The sequence below is a fragment of the Sprattus sprattus genome (assembly GCF_963457725.1).
Source record: "Sprattus sprattus genome assembly, chromosome: 4".
NCBI lineage: Eukaryota > Metazoa > Chordata > Actinopteri > Clupeiformes > Clupeidae > Sprattus > Sprattus sprattus.
In genome coordinates this window covers 13,257,414-13,272,038 of record NC_137923.1, presented here as the reverse complement: position 1 = coordinate 13,272,038, position 14,625 = coordinate 13,257,414, and the positions used below count along the sequence as shown (strand labels likewise).

At 42.1% G+C, this 14,625-nt stretch overlaps 1 protein-coding gene across 1 annotated transcript in view; it reads right to left on the bottom strand.

Annotated features, from left to right (window-relative positions):
• Positions 1-695: 695 nt before the first annotated feature.
• Positions 696-14,625, bottom strand: part of sgcz (sarcoglycan zeta) — a gene marked incomplete at both ends in the record, with an annotated part of 200,847 nt that continues 186,917 nt past the window's right edge. The window contains 2 exons of the mRNA XM_080837147.1: positions 696-893; positions 10,166-10,289. Of these exons, the coding sequence (XP_080693273.1) occupies positions 696-893; positions 10,166-10,289 (322 nt within the window). The remainder of the gene's footprint in view (positions 894-10,165; positions 10,290-14,625) is intronic.

Here is a 14,625-nt window from a genome sequence, read left to right as displayed (position 1 = left end):
ATATTTATATATATATATATATTTAAATCTGTTTTTGCTCCATGTACAGTTAACTTCGGAAGATGCAGCTTTTCCCAAGCTGAGATATTTATAGCGATTCCTGATTTTCATTGGTGGAGGAAGGAAAGGGGTGTGTGGGCGGGAGAATGCATAAGGATGAGGAGCCATGGCAGAAAGAGAAGATGACAGGATGATTCAGACAAATAATAGACAAAGACAGAAATATACAAAAGAGAGTCAGTAAGTAAATCAGACAGACAGACAGACAGACAGATAGATAGATAGATAGATAGATAGATAGATAGATAGAAAATAGATAGAAAATAGATAGACAGATACAAAATCAAAGATGGGTAATCAGACATACAGACATATGGAGAAATCGCTCAAATCCAACAGGAGGACAAATTGCAAAAAAAAAAGGAAGCCAGGAGGGAGGGTGCTACCACAGTGAATGACAGTGAAACAGTGTGAGAGACAAGACTGCTTGATGCAGATGTGTGTGTTTGCATGGGTATGTTTGAGTTTAGGTACATGGGGATGGATGGGTGGGCTAGAGTGCTCAGGGTTCATTTCCAGCTTGCTTTAGCCGGACCGGGGAGGAAGAACGGAGACGGGGAGGAAGGCCTTTCTGGTGTTGGGGCGGTGTTCATTTGGGGGTGCGGGGTGTAGGGTTAGGGGCCCTCTCCCCTCTCTCAGCTCCATAAGCACACACTGTTGGTTGTCTGGCAGGTGGAGGCGCTCTCGGCTGGGGACAGGTAGAGCTTGCCGCTGGGGCACACACACACCTCGTACACAGTCTGCTTGGCATAGGTGGTGCCCGGGGCTAGCAGAGGGTCCGTCGTGCCATGAGGAAGGTTCCCCAGGCGGATTGTGTTCGCGTTTAAAAAGATCTGCAGGATGAAGGGAAGAGAGAGGAAGAAGAGAAAGGACAAATGAAGGAGTGAGGAGAAGGAGGAGGAAGAGGTGAGGAAAGCCGCAGAAAAAGCAGGGGAGCGATGGAGGAGAAAAAAGAAACTGTGTTAGTCTCTGAAGGAAAAGAAGGCTGCCCATTGAGGAATCATTTTGAGTTCATGAATGTATTTCCTCAATCAGTCATGACTACAACAACAGGATTCATTAGACTTGAATTCATTATAAATTTGGGAATGTACAGCGCAGACACATACTGTATAAAAACAGCATGCTCATTTGTATAATCTACTTAGATAATTTAAGTTATTATTATTGGTACTTAAATTAATTTACTCTAGAAAAGTCAGATAAAAGGTAAATATAAATGCATCACTAGAATATTATTTGTGCAGCAAGACATAATAAAAGAGACTTTAACTTGCCTGCCATTTCAAAAACAAGCCATTTCAAAAACAAGCTTTTGACAGTCAGGGAGGCAGGGAGTGTATTGGGGGGGACATCAACATAAATTCATTAAAATGTTTTTATTTACTGATATATTTATTTATTTCACTGATTTATTTTCTTTTATACCTCCTGCCTCATCCAAACTCTGAAGTCTCTGCCAGTTAAAGGCAGACAAACTAATGTTTCTTGGCAGGAGCAGGTTTCTCTGTTCTTTACAATGAACAACACAACACCACAGAAGCAAAGAATAAAGTCATTTGGAGAAGCTTATTATAGAATAAGGGCTGACACACATCCCAAATGAAAGTGTCTGCCTGTATGTGTCTCTGTCAGATGCTCTGCTAGACAAACACACAACCACAAACACATATACACAAGCTTGTATGCGCGCACACACACACACACACACACACACACACACACACACACACACACACACACACACACACACACACACACACACATACACCCTTAGCAACACATTATGTGTATGGAGCGGCTGCTAGCCAACACTCAGAATAAAAGTGCAGACTAGCAATCATTGCCGGTCAAAACATTTTTCATGGAGGGTTTCTTCTACACAGCTTGGAATGGAGGCGTAGTGAAGGCAAAAGTGAGAGAAGCAGTGAGGATGAAAAAGAAGAGAGGGATAGACAGGGAAGAAAGAAGGAGGGAAAAGAGGAAAAAGAGGGAGTAGGAGGAGGTTGTCTAGAGTTGGAGACACACATACACACACACACACACACACAAACACACACACACACACACACACACACACACACGAACACACACACACACACGAACACACACACGAACACACACACACAAAGTAAACTATGCTCAAACCCAATGTGGCACTTTTCGCCCACCATAACAACATCAAACTAAGAGCCAATCATATCACTGCAAAACATGTGTCAGGCTGTCCACAGTGCACACTCAGAAAGCAATTCCAACGTAATGGAAGTGAAGTCCAAAACTGTGTATTTTAATGAATTATGCAAATGGGGAAAAGGTTGGAGAGACTAACTGAGTGAGAAAGAGTGCGAGTGAGTGAGTTGAGAGAAAGCGCAAGTGAGTTTTGGCCAGAGAGGGAAAGAGGGGGGGGGGGGGAGTGAGTGACTGAAAGAGAGAGAGAAATCAGGTTTGGAATGATTCATGCCACTGCCCCGAGCAATGCAGGCTGGGTTAATGAGCTACTGGGCTTAATCAAATGAGAATAAAACACATTTAGCCCCGATGATGAGGTCCAGTGATCCCTTGCACACCTGCGGACAGTTCCAGAATGTTCTCCGTGCACACACTCTGCTGCCTGCACTCATTTTTAGTGACATCAGAACACCGACTGTCAAACTCACTGTCTCTTGAGACCCACTTTTCCCTATCAAAACATACTTCTCACATAAGTCCCTTAAGTATTACAAAAGAAGAGCTTCACTCAAAATATGGTGTGTGTGTGTGTGTGTGTGTGTGTGTGTGTGTGTGTGTGTGTGTGTGTGTGTGTGTGTGTGTGTGTATGAATGCTGTGGGGAACAGGAGAGAATCTGGTATTGAATGCTTGCAGAGTTTCCCCCCGTGGCGCTAATGTAATTTGCACACTGTGGTAAAACATAAATAAACAAACAAATAAATAAAATAAAAACTCAAACCCCGCCAATGTCCTCTCCAAGTCTCTGGAAGGGGAACAGATGCAAAACAGAATTAAAATAGACTTGGCCATCTCTTCAAACTCCCTCTCTCTCTAAATAAAGGTTGGCTTGGTTGGTTTAGTTTATCAATCTTTACACTTTGTCAGACTTTCACTTGTTTCTCTCCTGTCCTGCTCACCTCCTCGTGTGAATGGGACCTGAGACGTGACTTTGAAGTCAAACCAGGTGAGTAATGTGAAATGATGCTGCCTACGCTAAGACACGCTATGGAGCAGGCAGGAGCCATTTACCTGTTTGATAATGTAATGCTGCTGTATTACATGCCTGACGTTAGGCTCAACGCACCCCATATATATTTGTCCTCGTCTGGCAGTGTAATTTTGGAGAGATTTTGGAGGTAATTTCACCTAAATTACACATATTCCAGGCCATGCCAGCTGCCTTTATTAAGATGCATGGGTAGCGCGACTGTTCCCCATGGGTCTGTATAGGCTCCGATTATGTGGCCTTATGCAAACAAATGACGCATTAGTCCGAACCTGCTCAGAACCACAGCAGTTTGTCACTTTAGGTTTACTGAAGCGTGTATCTATCTGCCTCATGAAGTGGGGATGGCCAGCCAGAGGACTCTCTCTCGCTCTTTGTCGCTCTCTCGCTCTCTCAATGTCTCTCTCACTTCCTCCAGCCAGAAAGGTCATAATCGTAAATATAATTTACGGACATTTACAGAAGGGCCAGTCATAGATCAAGGCTATGCTATGAGATTTAACACGAAAAAAAGAAAGAATACTAAAATGGCTAAGCTTCCTCGATCACTCTACAGTTCTATACTTACGACTAATAAATTGGTCTCAGTCTGGACTTTTATTTTTTTTGTACAAAGAAAGGGTCTCTGGTCTCCTTCTTGTTAGTGGTTTATGCTGATGTTCAGGGAAGAGTTAAATTATGTGGCAGGTCAAATCAAGAGCTTCATTAACATGGCGTTTGTGTTTCAATAAAATTAAATTCTATTTGATTTAGAAAGCGCCAAAACAATCAAATCGTCTCAAGGCAGGTGGGAGATACCCTTCATACAAAAACTGACTAAAAATAGAGAAAGAAATGTTACTACTGAGTTCATAGAGGTAAGCCTGAGGAAGGAAAGGCATAATTCCAGACTGTTCTGTCAGCTCTGGTCCACTTTAACTTTAATGGAGAGCTGAGAAGAGATGGGATGTCTAAGTCAGCCTCCCGGTGTTTGGCTCTAATTCCATCTACAAGAGAAAAGAGTGGGAGAGGGAAGAAACGCAGAAACAGGGGAAAGAGGGAATGAAGAAGAAACTTGAAAGTTTAATGTTGCTTTTTAAGTGGCAGCTTCTGACAACATTGATTTTTCTTAAGTCTTCACTGTTTGAAGGCTTTTATTTTCTCCACCAAATTGACATAAACGTCTATTTTGTCTCCTCCTCTTGCTCCTAACCCACCCCTCTGCCTCCTTTCTCCCCTCCCGTCTTCCTCCCCCAAAGGAAAAGAATGGAGAATTAAGAAAAGAGAGAACGAGCAAATGAAAGAAAAAAAATCTGATGTTCCACCACTGATACGAGCGCCAGCTGTAAATTGTATGGCGACGTCCCGGAAGATGAGAGACGCGAGATGGAGGTCAGGGGGAGACAGACGCCGCTGTCTGCCATCTAACAACAAGGGAGCGTGGCTCGCGATACGGAGAGAAAGAGATAAGAGCAGGAGATGAGACGGCGAGGAGACTATTTGAGACAGCTTCCAAAGAACCAAGACGCATCTTTGTGTTGCACCTAAACACCCACTTGCTTAGCCCTGAATTGTTGCCCCTTCCACCCTGACTCAGACTTCTCTATGAAACCACTGTCCATGTCTACAGGTGGATTCTTCATTCATTCCTGAATGGATAAATGAAGAAAGAGAGAAAAAGAGTGAAAAAGAGAGTGATATAGAGCGAGAGAGTTCCTTTTTTTATAGTGGAGTGACAGGACACAGTGATGTATTGCTCTGGTCCTCAGAAGTTAATTAAATAACAGTCACTATAGTGAAGAAGAGAAGAAGAGAAAGCAGACAACTCAACCCAGTGTCACTAATTTGTGGACGAAGTGGTGCTAGAATGAGGTAAAGAATCAATGTCAATCAAGCAAGGCCATCACTAAGGTCACATGACTTGGTCTATTCACAGGGACAGCTGTGCTGACTGGACTCAATATGAATTTAGGAGAGGGAGACAGGGAGATAAAGAGAGAGAGATAGAGAAAGTGAGAGAGAGAGAGAGAGAGAGAGAGAGGGAGACATGGAGAAAGGAAAAGAGAGAGAGGGAGAAAGGGAAAGAGAGAGTGTAGGACAGGAAGAGAGGGAGAGTGGGGGGAGATAAAGAGAGACTTTCTCTCATTCAGAGAGAAGTGAACGCGCCATTTTACACTTCTGAATGCACACAACCGGTGTGTATGTGGGGGGTTTAAAATCTCCATCTACTGATGTTTCTACACTCCCAGTATGTTTCACTACACATATTTTCCCTGGAATCACAAGCACAGACCACATCCATTCTAACACCACTTCAGGTTCATTTTGAAACCACTTGACTAGCCTTTCACCAATCAGCATTGACCCTCGATGGACCTGCTATACTTCCTACTTCTACACCAACAATGCAAGCTGATGTATTAGGCTTTTCCTAAATCTGGCAATAAGGCAACAATGTATTTTCACTCAATTAAGAATATTACAAATTCTTTTTGCTCTGGCTTCAATTAATCAATGTCTGCTTGCGTTGCTACCACTGTTCTGTGGGTCCCTTCATCTAGCACTAGAACTGCCCCCATTGTGTGATTTAAAGCTAATATTCACCCTGGTGAAATCTACAGGATCCCACCTTTCCAGACTTTAGAATAAAGAACCCTAAGAATGCTTCAGGGTTATACCCAGCAACCTAAATGTTAGCCAGCTGAAAGCAGTTGAGAATTCTTCTTTTCTGTGATCACTCTGATGCAGAGGGCATTCTGTGAGGCAAGTGCAGTGATCATGGACCAGTTTTTGCTTATACTACAGATTGATGAATGTAGGTTAGCTTCTGAACATCTGGAGAGTTGTTCCTCTGTAGGATGAGTCAGCAAATCTTGTCCACATAACATCACCCAGCACAAGTGAGTGTACTGCATGGCCCACAGGACAGGCCTTGATAAAGCCATCACAGTCAGGCACTCCAGCAAACATCTTGGCAAAATGAGGACAACGCTCCCTTTAACACTTCTGAATGCCACTTTAGTAACTGTAAACAGAAAAGGTCCTCTACAGATAAAAACATTTGAGCAGAGAAGTTTGTTGAAGCCATGACACAGTGGGCCCTGATCTAAAAGATTAATGAAATTGAATGAAATAATCCAGTATCTTGTAACCTGCCAGCCTTCGGTTGTGCGCAACAAAAAGTGATACACAAAATGTATATTTTTTAATTTTTATTTTTCTGTGTACTCACTCAGTTTAGACCAGTGATCAATGCATCTTTCTCCCATTTTTTGTTCTAAAATAGCCTAACATCACTATATAAAAGCTATGGAGATAAAGTGAGAAGGAGCGCAATTTGATGTTTTCTGATGGGATAATTGGTCTCACTGTTCAATGGATAGCCAGAAATATAGCAAGCCTGGTCAGGTGATTGGTCAATATTTCCTGTATTTCATCCAGAAAATGTAATTTCAAATTTAGAATTCAACATAAAGTATAAGAGGTAAATGATACATTTTCCTCCCTGTCATTCACTGTTCACCATCAAACATCTCCTTGAACTTGGAAGCAAAAAGGGATTTATATTAATAATAAGACTCCAAAGCAACTCAGCTGATAGTTTCTAAAGTTTTCCTAATATCATTTAAAACTCGGCATTCAAGAATTCACTCTCTTCTAAATATGGAATAGTTCCCGTGCTGTGCTGTTTCCTGAAAAGAGGTCAATTATCGCGTCACTCCATTTGTATTGTCGTTGTGGGATCAATACCTTTTTCTTGTTTTACTTTTGTTTATTGGCTGGAACAGTCTGGCATTAATCTGCCTTAATTAGTTCAACTGCAGGAAAACACGGCAATATCAAATAAAGATGGAAAATAAACTTGCTAAGTGCAAAGAAGGTGGCAGTGAGTATTCCGACTCTGATTGATATATACTGGAGCTTACTGACTTGCAATGCATACAGCATTTTCGACTTGACCATGAAGCCATAATCCACTACACGCCTGGATGAATAACTTTCAAGCAACAATAATCATCCCTTTTCTCTGCCGGTCCTCATCAAAATAATTAGCGATCGGTCAGTCCTTGCAACTTGTTAGTTTCAAAGGGTGGCTGGTGTGATGCACATATATTAAGTACTTTTCAGTCATCTGTGGGAAGGTGTTAAGTTACTTGAGTGTTCAATAATAAGCTATGCAATATGATCTCAAGATGGGATATTAAAATGTGCATTCTGATGTAGACTACCTGATCCTCAAAGGTGAGTGTATAAATCATGAATCTCAAACACATCTTTATACATTGGCATCGCAGAGTTGTAATTTGGTTAATTAACTTCTTTGTTAAGTTGATGTGACAGATATAAATAAATGTTTTCATTTGAGGTTACTGGTTATTCAATTCTCCCCTTGCTTTCATTACCAAAATCAAAGTCTGGTTTATGTTTTCTACAGATTTTAATGACATTCACAAGGTTAATGCAAAAGTCCATGGTTCCACATTTTCCCAACAGCCACAATAAATGAGGTTGTGACTCAGTTTACTTCAATTTTTAATATATCACAGCTTTTTCATGAGCCTGTGGCCATGATCCGAGTGCTTAGGGGAAAATATACGTAGCTAAAATGTGCTTATCTGGCCCATAGAGTGCAACACATCAATACTTCACTCACCTATCCACTGTACATAAATAAATTCCCATCTGTAGTATTTGGCTTACTTTCACCCATGTGTAAATGTGCTCTATGAAGGTTTTCTAAGCTCTAAAACCTTTACCTTTACGAGATATTCAAGAATGTATCTAATTTTGTATTCGCGTGGGCCGCAAAAGCTCTAAATCTTCATAGAGCATATATAGACATGCATATTCCGGTCATTTGAGACCTAAATTCAAGTGTCAACGACCTTCAAAGCTGAGATACAGACGCGCTGGACGCGTGCTAAAAGGGCGTGGCAAAATCTGGATGTTAGCTTGGTCATATTAGCCAAATTAGCCATAATCCATACTCAACCTATAGCCTGTTACTGGAGTATTTCTATGATTTGCTCAGAAGAAACTCATTTAACAACACAAATCAATATGCCCTTTTACCTGTCCTATAAAAGGCTTTGCTTGATTCTAGCTGTCCTATATGTGCATAGCAATAAATAGCAATCATACTTGGCTTCTCCCTCTCGATTTGAGCAATATCATGATGTTGCAGCACCTAAGGTAGAGCACAAAGCCTTTCAAATGAGGGCCCAGTATGTTGAATGTTCCATATAACATTCTCATGCTGCACTTCTCCACTAGAGGCCTATAACCTGATAACCTGATATAACCTGATAACCTGATAACCTGAGAAACATCTCAGAGGATCTTCTCATCCGAAACATGACCTTAAAATGAAGACCGTGAGTGTTAAATTGGCAAACGGTGCTTCACAGGGATTGCATCTGATCCCTCTCATCTCATTCAAAGGCAACATCTTGGAACTCATAAATGTTTCATGGCTGGCTGATATTAATGGATGAATAAAAAAGGATGGGCAAAAAACACCACATGTGTGCGAAATACGTGCGGTTCTATAGCCTTTATTGAGACCCTTTTTTACAATGCTAAAAACGACACTAAAGATTAAATAGCACTTTTGCATATTCAGCCACATTTAGATCAGCAAATGCCCCATTATCATGAATTGTAATTTAAATCACCACTTAAATAATAAAAAAAAACAATTCCAGCCTTTTCTTTCTCGCTGACTCTCCTGACTTACTCTTTTCCTTCATTAGCCACAGAGGACACGTACAGTGTATCATAACATATTAAACCTGGTGATCTCAGCCAGAAAAGCCTGTTTACTATCCACATATCCTTACACGCCACTTACAAATCTTACACACCACCTACAGCAGTTACACCCAGTTGTCTACTCAATGCTCTCAGATGAAGTGTGTCCACTGAGCACAAAACAAAACCATGACCCTATCTCTCAGTTTGAGATCCTGTTGTAGTTGACATCCGGTAACTGATTTGGCAGTGACTTTATAATCACGGCTGCATTTCTCAGGCCAGCACATATTTTCGGATATGTATATGCATAAGCCCTTCTGTAAGGCTGCCACAGTCAAAGTGTTTGACATTAAAAGCTGCCAATTCAAAATCACCCCAGTGTCCAATATAATTAAATTACATACAGACACAGAGACTGGTTAGTCAAGGATATCACGGCTATTATATCAGTAAGCTTCTTCCTCTGGTGTAGTATTACCCGCTGTCCTGTGAATGATGGTAAATGATATTGGATTTACAAATGCAATATCTCTGGCAGAAAAGACACATCCCCTTGCTTGAGTGGCCCCACTTGAGAGATCATGGTGATGGATATATGCCATTTATCTCCATCAGCCCTCAAGAGCCATGAAGAGCTAGATCTAGGTGTGAGGGAAACCAGTATGGCCCAGGCATGTCCAGAGTCTTGTCCCATTTGCACATGAGATCCTAACAATCCCATGGTTTTAGCCTATGTTTTTTCCCCAAAATCATAAAGCTTAGTCAGTTCCCCCACTGCATGTAGCCCGCTTCCAAAGTCCAGTCCCTATTTATGCCTTGTTGCTGCAAATGGCTATTATGACTTACTGGAAAAGGGTACAGAAATAAATATTACATAAATCTATAAATGTATCCATAGATATAAAAAAACAAATAATTTTGTATAAAATATAATGTGAGCATTTTGAACTGAAGGTTTTTTAAAACTTGGTTTATAACTGTTAAATCATGCCATGATGCCGACTGGCATTGATCAGGCAGATATGTGTAGGACTGATACTTGAACACTGATACTTGATACATGTGATACCAGATGCTTGAATTACACTGTGTGAAGTCATAGCCTCTCCAGGCTAGGTGTATTTCAGAATGAGTGCATGATCTCCCGTACTCACATCTCCCTCTGTAGACTCTAGGGTGAGGTCCTTTCGACAGGAAGCTTTGAACTCGCCGACCCCTGCGCTCACTTCCACCCCTTTGGGCGCCTCAAGGGTCAGAGTCCTTGTCGGGGACTCCAGCCTGCACAAGACCGACACAAGACATGGGAGTCAGAGACAGTTGGCCAAATCAGTGCACTAAAACCAAGCAGTAGTAACACTCACAGCATAAACACAGGCCCATTGGAGTCAGCAGAATGAGACAAATGCAGTGTGCAAAAGAATGTTGTCCTTTCATTATCCCACTTCATTGGTCAGAGCAGGCAATAACTGGATAAAGACTGCATCACAGCTTTGTCAAAACTACACAGTTGATAAAGTAAGTGGGCCAGTGCAATGGAACAAGTGCATAATTCCATGAAAAGCCACAAAGGAGTCCCAGTCTGTATGAACTCAATCCTCAAGGGCCCGTGGCCACACATGGGTCAGGGGCAGAGTGCAGGATGTTTACCCCTGAGAGGAGGCAAAAGGGACTCAGTACCCCTGAGTTCATGTCAGTGGGTCCTCAGCCTTACTTTAATGCGCTGGGTGGATTCGGCTGAAGTACCACTGGAAAACTGGGTTTCTGCTTTGCCTCTTTAGCAAAGAGCAATAGAGGGTGGAGCCTGGGGGCTATGTGCTTCAGATTGTGCTGATACCTACTGTTTCTTATACATTCAGTGTCAGCACAGCTGTACTGTTCATGAGTTTGTGTGAACATGAGCACACACACACACACACACGCACACAGGCACTCACACACGGAAAGAGAAATACATTAAATCTGACACTTTGTCTAGCAAGTATGCACATTTTTCCTCCTCTTAAACACACACACACGCACGCACACACACTCAGTCTTGTACATAGCCTCCCTGTGGATCAAGTGGTCATCTGCTTCAGTGATGCATTCGTGGTGCTGGTAGAAAAGACCCCTGTGTAATTAATGACCTGACAGAAATGAATACATTGACGTAACGATCCTTAGGTTTTTTCCCTTACTTGTTAATTCATTTATTTTATCCCCCAGCCTTTACATTTTGTTGCCATTCTGGACCCTTCTTCAACACATACCACATCACATAACAATAGCACCTTCGGCCGTTTAAAGGGCGGAATTCAATCAACGCATTGATTTTCTGCTGCTGTGCACACACAAAAAAAAAGAGAGAAAAATCTGGAAAGTGGGATTAAATCTTAAGTTTCCATTCTGGCAGAGTAATATTTTATATGAAAGATAACGGAGTTGGAGGTAGCCTCTTATCAGAAGGCTTCTTTATTCCTCCCCAGCGCCACTCATACCTGCTCCGCCAGGAGGAAGAGCCGCCCCGACCTTCACTGCCACCTAGACACATTTTATGCACTGCAATATTTGTTTAACCTGACAAGATAAACTGGGAATAATAAATCAACCCCAAACTTAATATCTTAATTTGTCAAGATAATTTTTCCTCTCTCCAGTCCATTTGACCAAAGCTGGGAGGAAAACAAAATAAAATGAGATGTGCCTATGTCATAGTCAGTGCAGGCAAGTGGTGTGCGAATGTGTGTGTGTGTGTGTGTGTGTGTGTGTTTTTGTGTGTCAGTAAAAGACCAGGCAAGTGTTGCTCTCTCTCTCTCTCTCTCTCTCTCTCTCTCTCTCTCTCTCTATATATATATATATATATATATATATAAATATAAAAAAACATTCACATTTCCTTTGCCTTCACAGTTCTAACACACAAACACACTCTCATTAAGTTTCTTGGGGGGTTAATATGTTTTCCCTATGAAACTAAACACAATTCACACCCGTTTTTGATCACACTTCAAAAGTCTGTTCATGCTGTGCTAACTCAAGCTGGGCCTGGGCTGTAAACCGAGCTATTAGCAGACAGATTGCAGAAATGATCCACAGATACACACACACACAAACAACACACACACAGGTATGGATAGAAAACAGAGAAGACCAAACTGATTCGGGAGACTACGGAACTGCAACTATGAAAATACTTCTTTACTTATAACATGTCTGTTAAAAAGCAATTGACAAAAAAATCCTTTTGATTCTCACAAAGGGAAACTATTAGATTGTTCTTCCAATTTACCATGATCAAATATGGTCCATTCTAATGTGATTCAATTAAACTGGTGTGGAAACGGGAGCTCTCACTGTCAGTTGATCCAGTGATAAGCATAACATCTCCAATACATTTAGACTGATGGATTTAGTGGATGCTTTCTTATTGAATGTTACCTAAAATATTGCTTTTGGTCAGTATTTGTGTTGCTGTGGAACTTTGCCATCTGTAGTGAACACAAAGCCCTCAGAAAGGCCAATGATCCCATGACACAGCCACAGGAACTTCACTCGGTGGCAGTGACAGACAGTGGCATTTTCAAGGCCTTTTCACAACATCAGATTTTACAGGAGGCAAGTATGGGGGGGGCACCCTTCTGTGAAGTTCCAGATGGGCACGTTTCTTAAAATGCTCCATGAATCTCGGGAGATAATGTCGGGCAGAGATGGTTATGAAATAAAACTCAAAAGCTACTTTAAAAAAGTTATAAAACTCATATTTTAGTAGTTCTTAAAGTCAAGGAGGGGCTGAGAGGAGCATGGGAATGGGAGGTGAGGGAGGGAAGAGAGCAGTCGTGGAGAGGCTTTGGGTGGATGGTTATGAGAGCAAATGTTGTACTTGGGCAACTCCCTGCGCTTAAATCTCACCAGCAGCCGGGTATAAAATGGTGTGTGTAGCAGAGGGGGAAATTGTCAATGTTAAAGTGGTTTGTCTTCTGTGAGAAAGGGTTTGAAACATTACTGTAGCTCCATCCCAGCGGCCCACTGTGAATCTAGCCCAGTGGCATGGCCGTGAGCGTGTGTGTTTGTGTGTGTGTGTGTGCAGTATTATTTGTTAATATAGAGCGTGTCGTGCTGTGTGTGTATGTATACATGGGAGTGTCCATATCTGAGTGATAGTGTGCATACTGTTTCGGTGTGTATGTGATGTTGGGAGGCCTGAGGTTGAGAGGTGAAAGGTTGCTTGGTAAATTGCTAATGGCAGCACAAACCTGGGAGGGGAATGTGTGAAGCAATCTCTTGCACCCACACATCTTTGACAAATAACTGGATCAATAGTGAGAGACTGGAGACTGTCGCCTGCCAATGGAGGATAGAGTATTGTAATGATCGAGCACAGGGCAAAAGATCCCAAGAGATGGGAGTACAATATAGCTAAGAGAGAGAGAGAGAGAGAGAGAGAAAAAGAGAGAGAGAGAGAAACACACACACACACACACAAACACACACATGGAGAGAGAGAAAGAAAGAATGGAAAAGGCATACTGAATGACACAGAAACCAGATACAGACTTATAAGCCCTTATAATCAGAGGAACAAGACAAAATAAAACAGCAGAGAACTAAAGAGACTTAAAGTGGTTGGAAGGTGTGATGAGCACGGCATGAGATGTCAATGTGAAACAGGTGTACTGGTCAGTCTCAACTCCGCAGGAGGGTGTTTGTATGGGTGCTGCACGCTGTGTGGGCGTGTCGCATGCTGGTGTGAAAATGCCACTTTGATCTTAGGGTGGAAGAGCAGCAGGGCCTCTGATTTCCTATGATGCTTTATGTGTCCTCATTTAACCTGAGTCCACTGTAGACTGAGCAGCCAGGAACTTTTAGCAAGAAACAGGAGAGTGAAAGAGACAGAGGGAGAGGGAAAGAGAGAGAGAAAGAGAGAGAGAGAGAGAGAGAGAGAGAGAGAGAGAGAGAGAGAGAGAGAGAGAGAGAGAGACGATGATATGTGTGTGTTATAGTTATCCTTCACTGACTTTGAAACTGCATGGTGACATTACAACAAGCGAGTCACTCAGTGAAAGCCAATGGTTGGATTAGGGCTACAAATGCCATATGTTCTCATAAGAAACTTCTGCTTCTTAAATTGGCACCCACGCCCATTTGAGACTGGCACTTCATGACTCCTGCCCCTTAAAGGTCACCAGAGCCCATTGATGTCAGAGCCACTGTAAATGAGGTTGAAATCCAGCCGGCAGAGACAAGGGTACCCAGCTTAGTACGATTTTTCTACCTTACACCCATGAACTGAAATGTCACCTGCCACAGTGAAACCGAAGGAATGGACTATAACTCTGACATGACATTTGGGGAGACACAAATGACGGGCCTGGAAGAGGATATTGAGGATTTAAAAAAATGAGGATCTGAAGTCTCGGATTCTCACGGGAGTAGAGGGAAATGTGGTGGCATTAGGGGATTCCGAGGATCACAGTAACGGATGGTGTGGTGGAAAGGACAGGCGATGAATAGGAAATGGTCGGTTTGAGCAATAGTTAACAGCTGATGGCAGATCTTCCTGTCTACCACTTTAAGACACAAACTACACCTCAAATGTATAATTTCAATTACTAAAAAGTCCCATAAAATGTACACA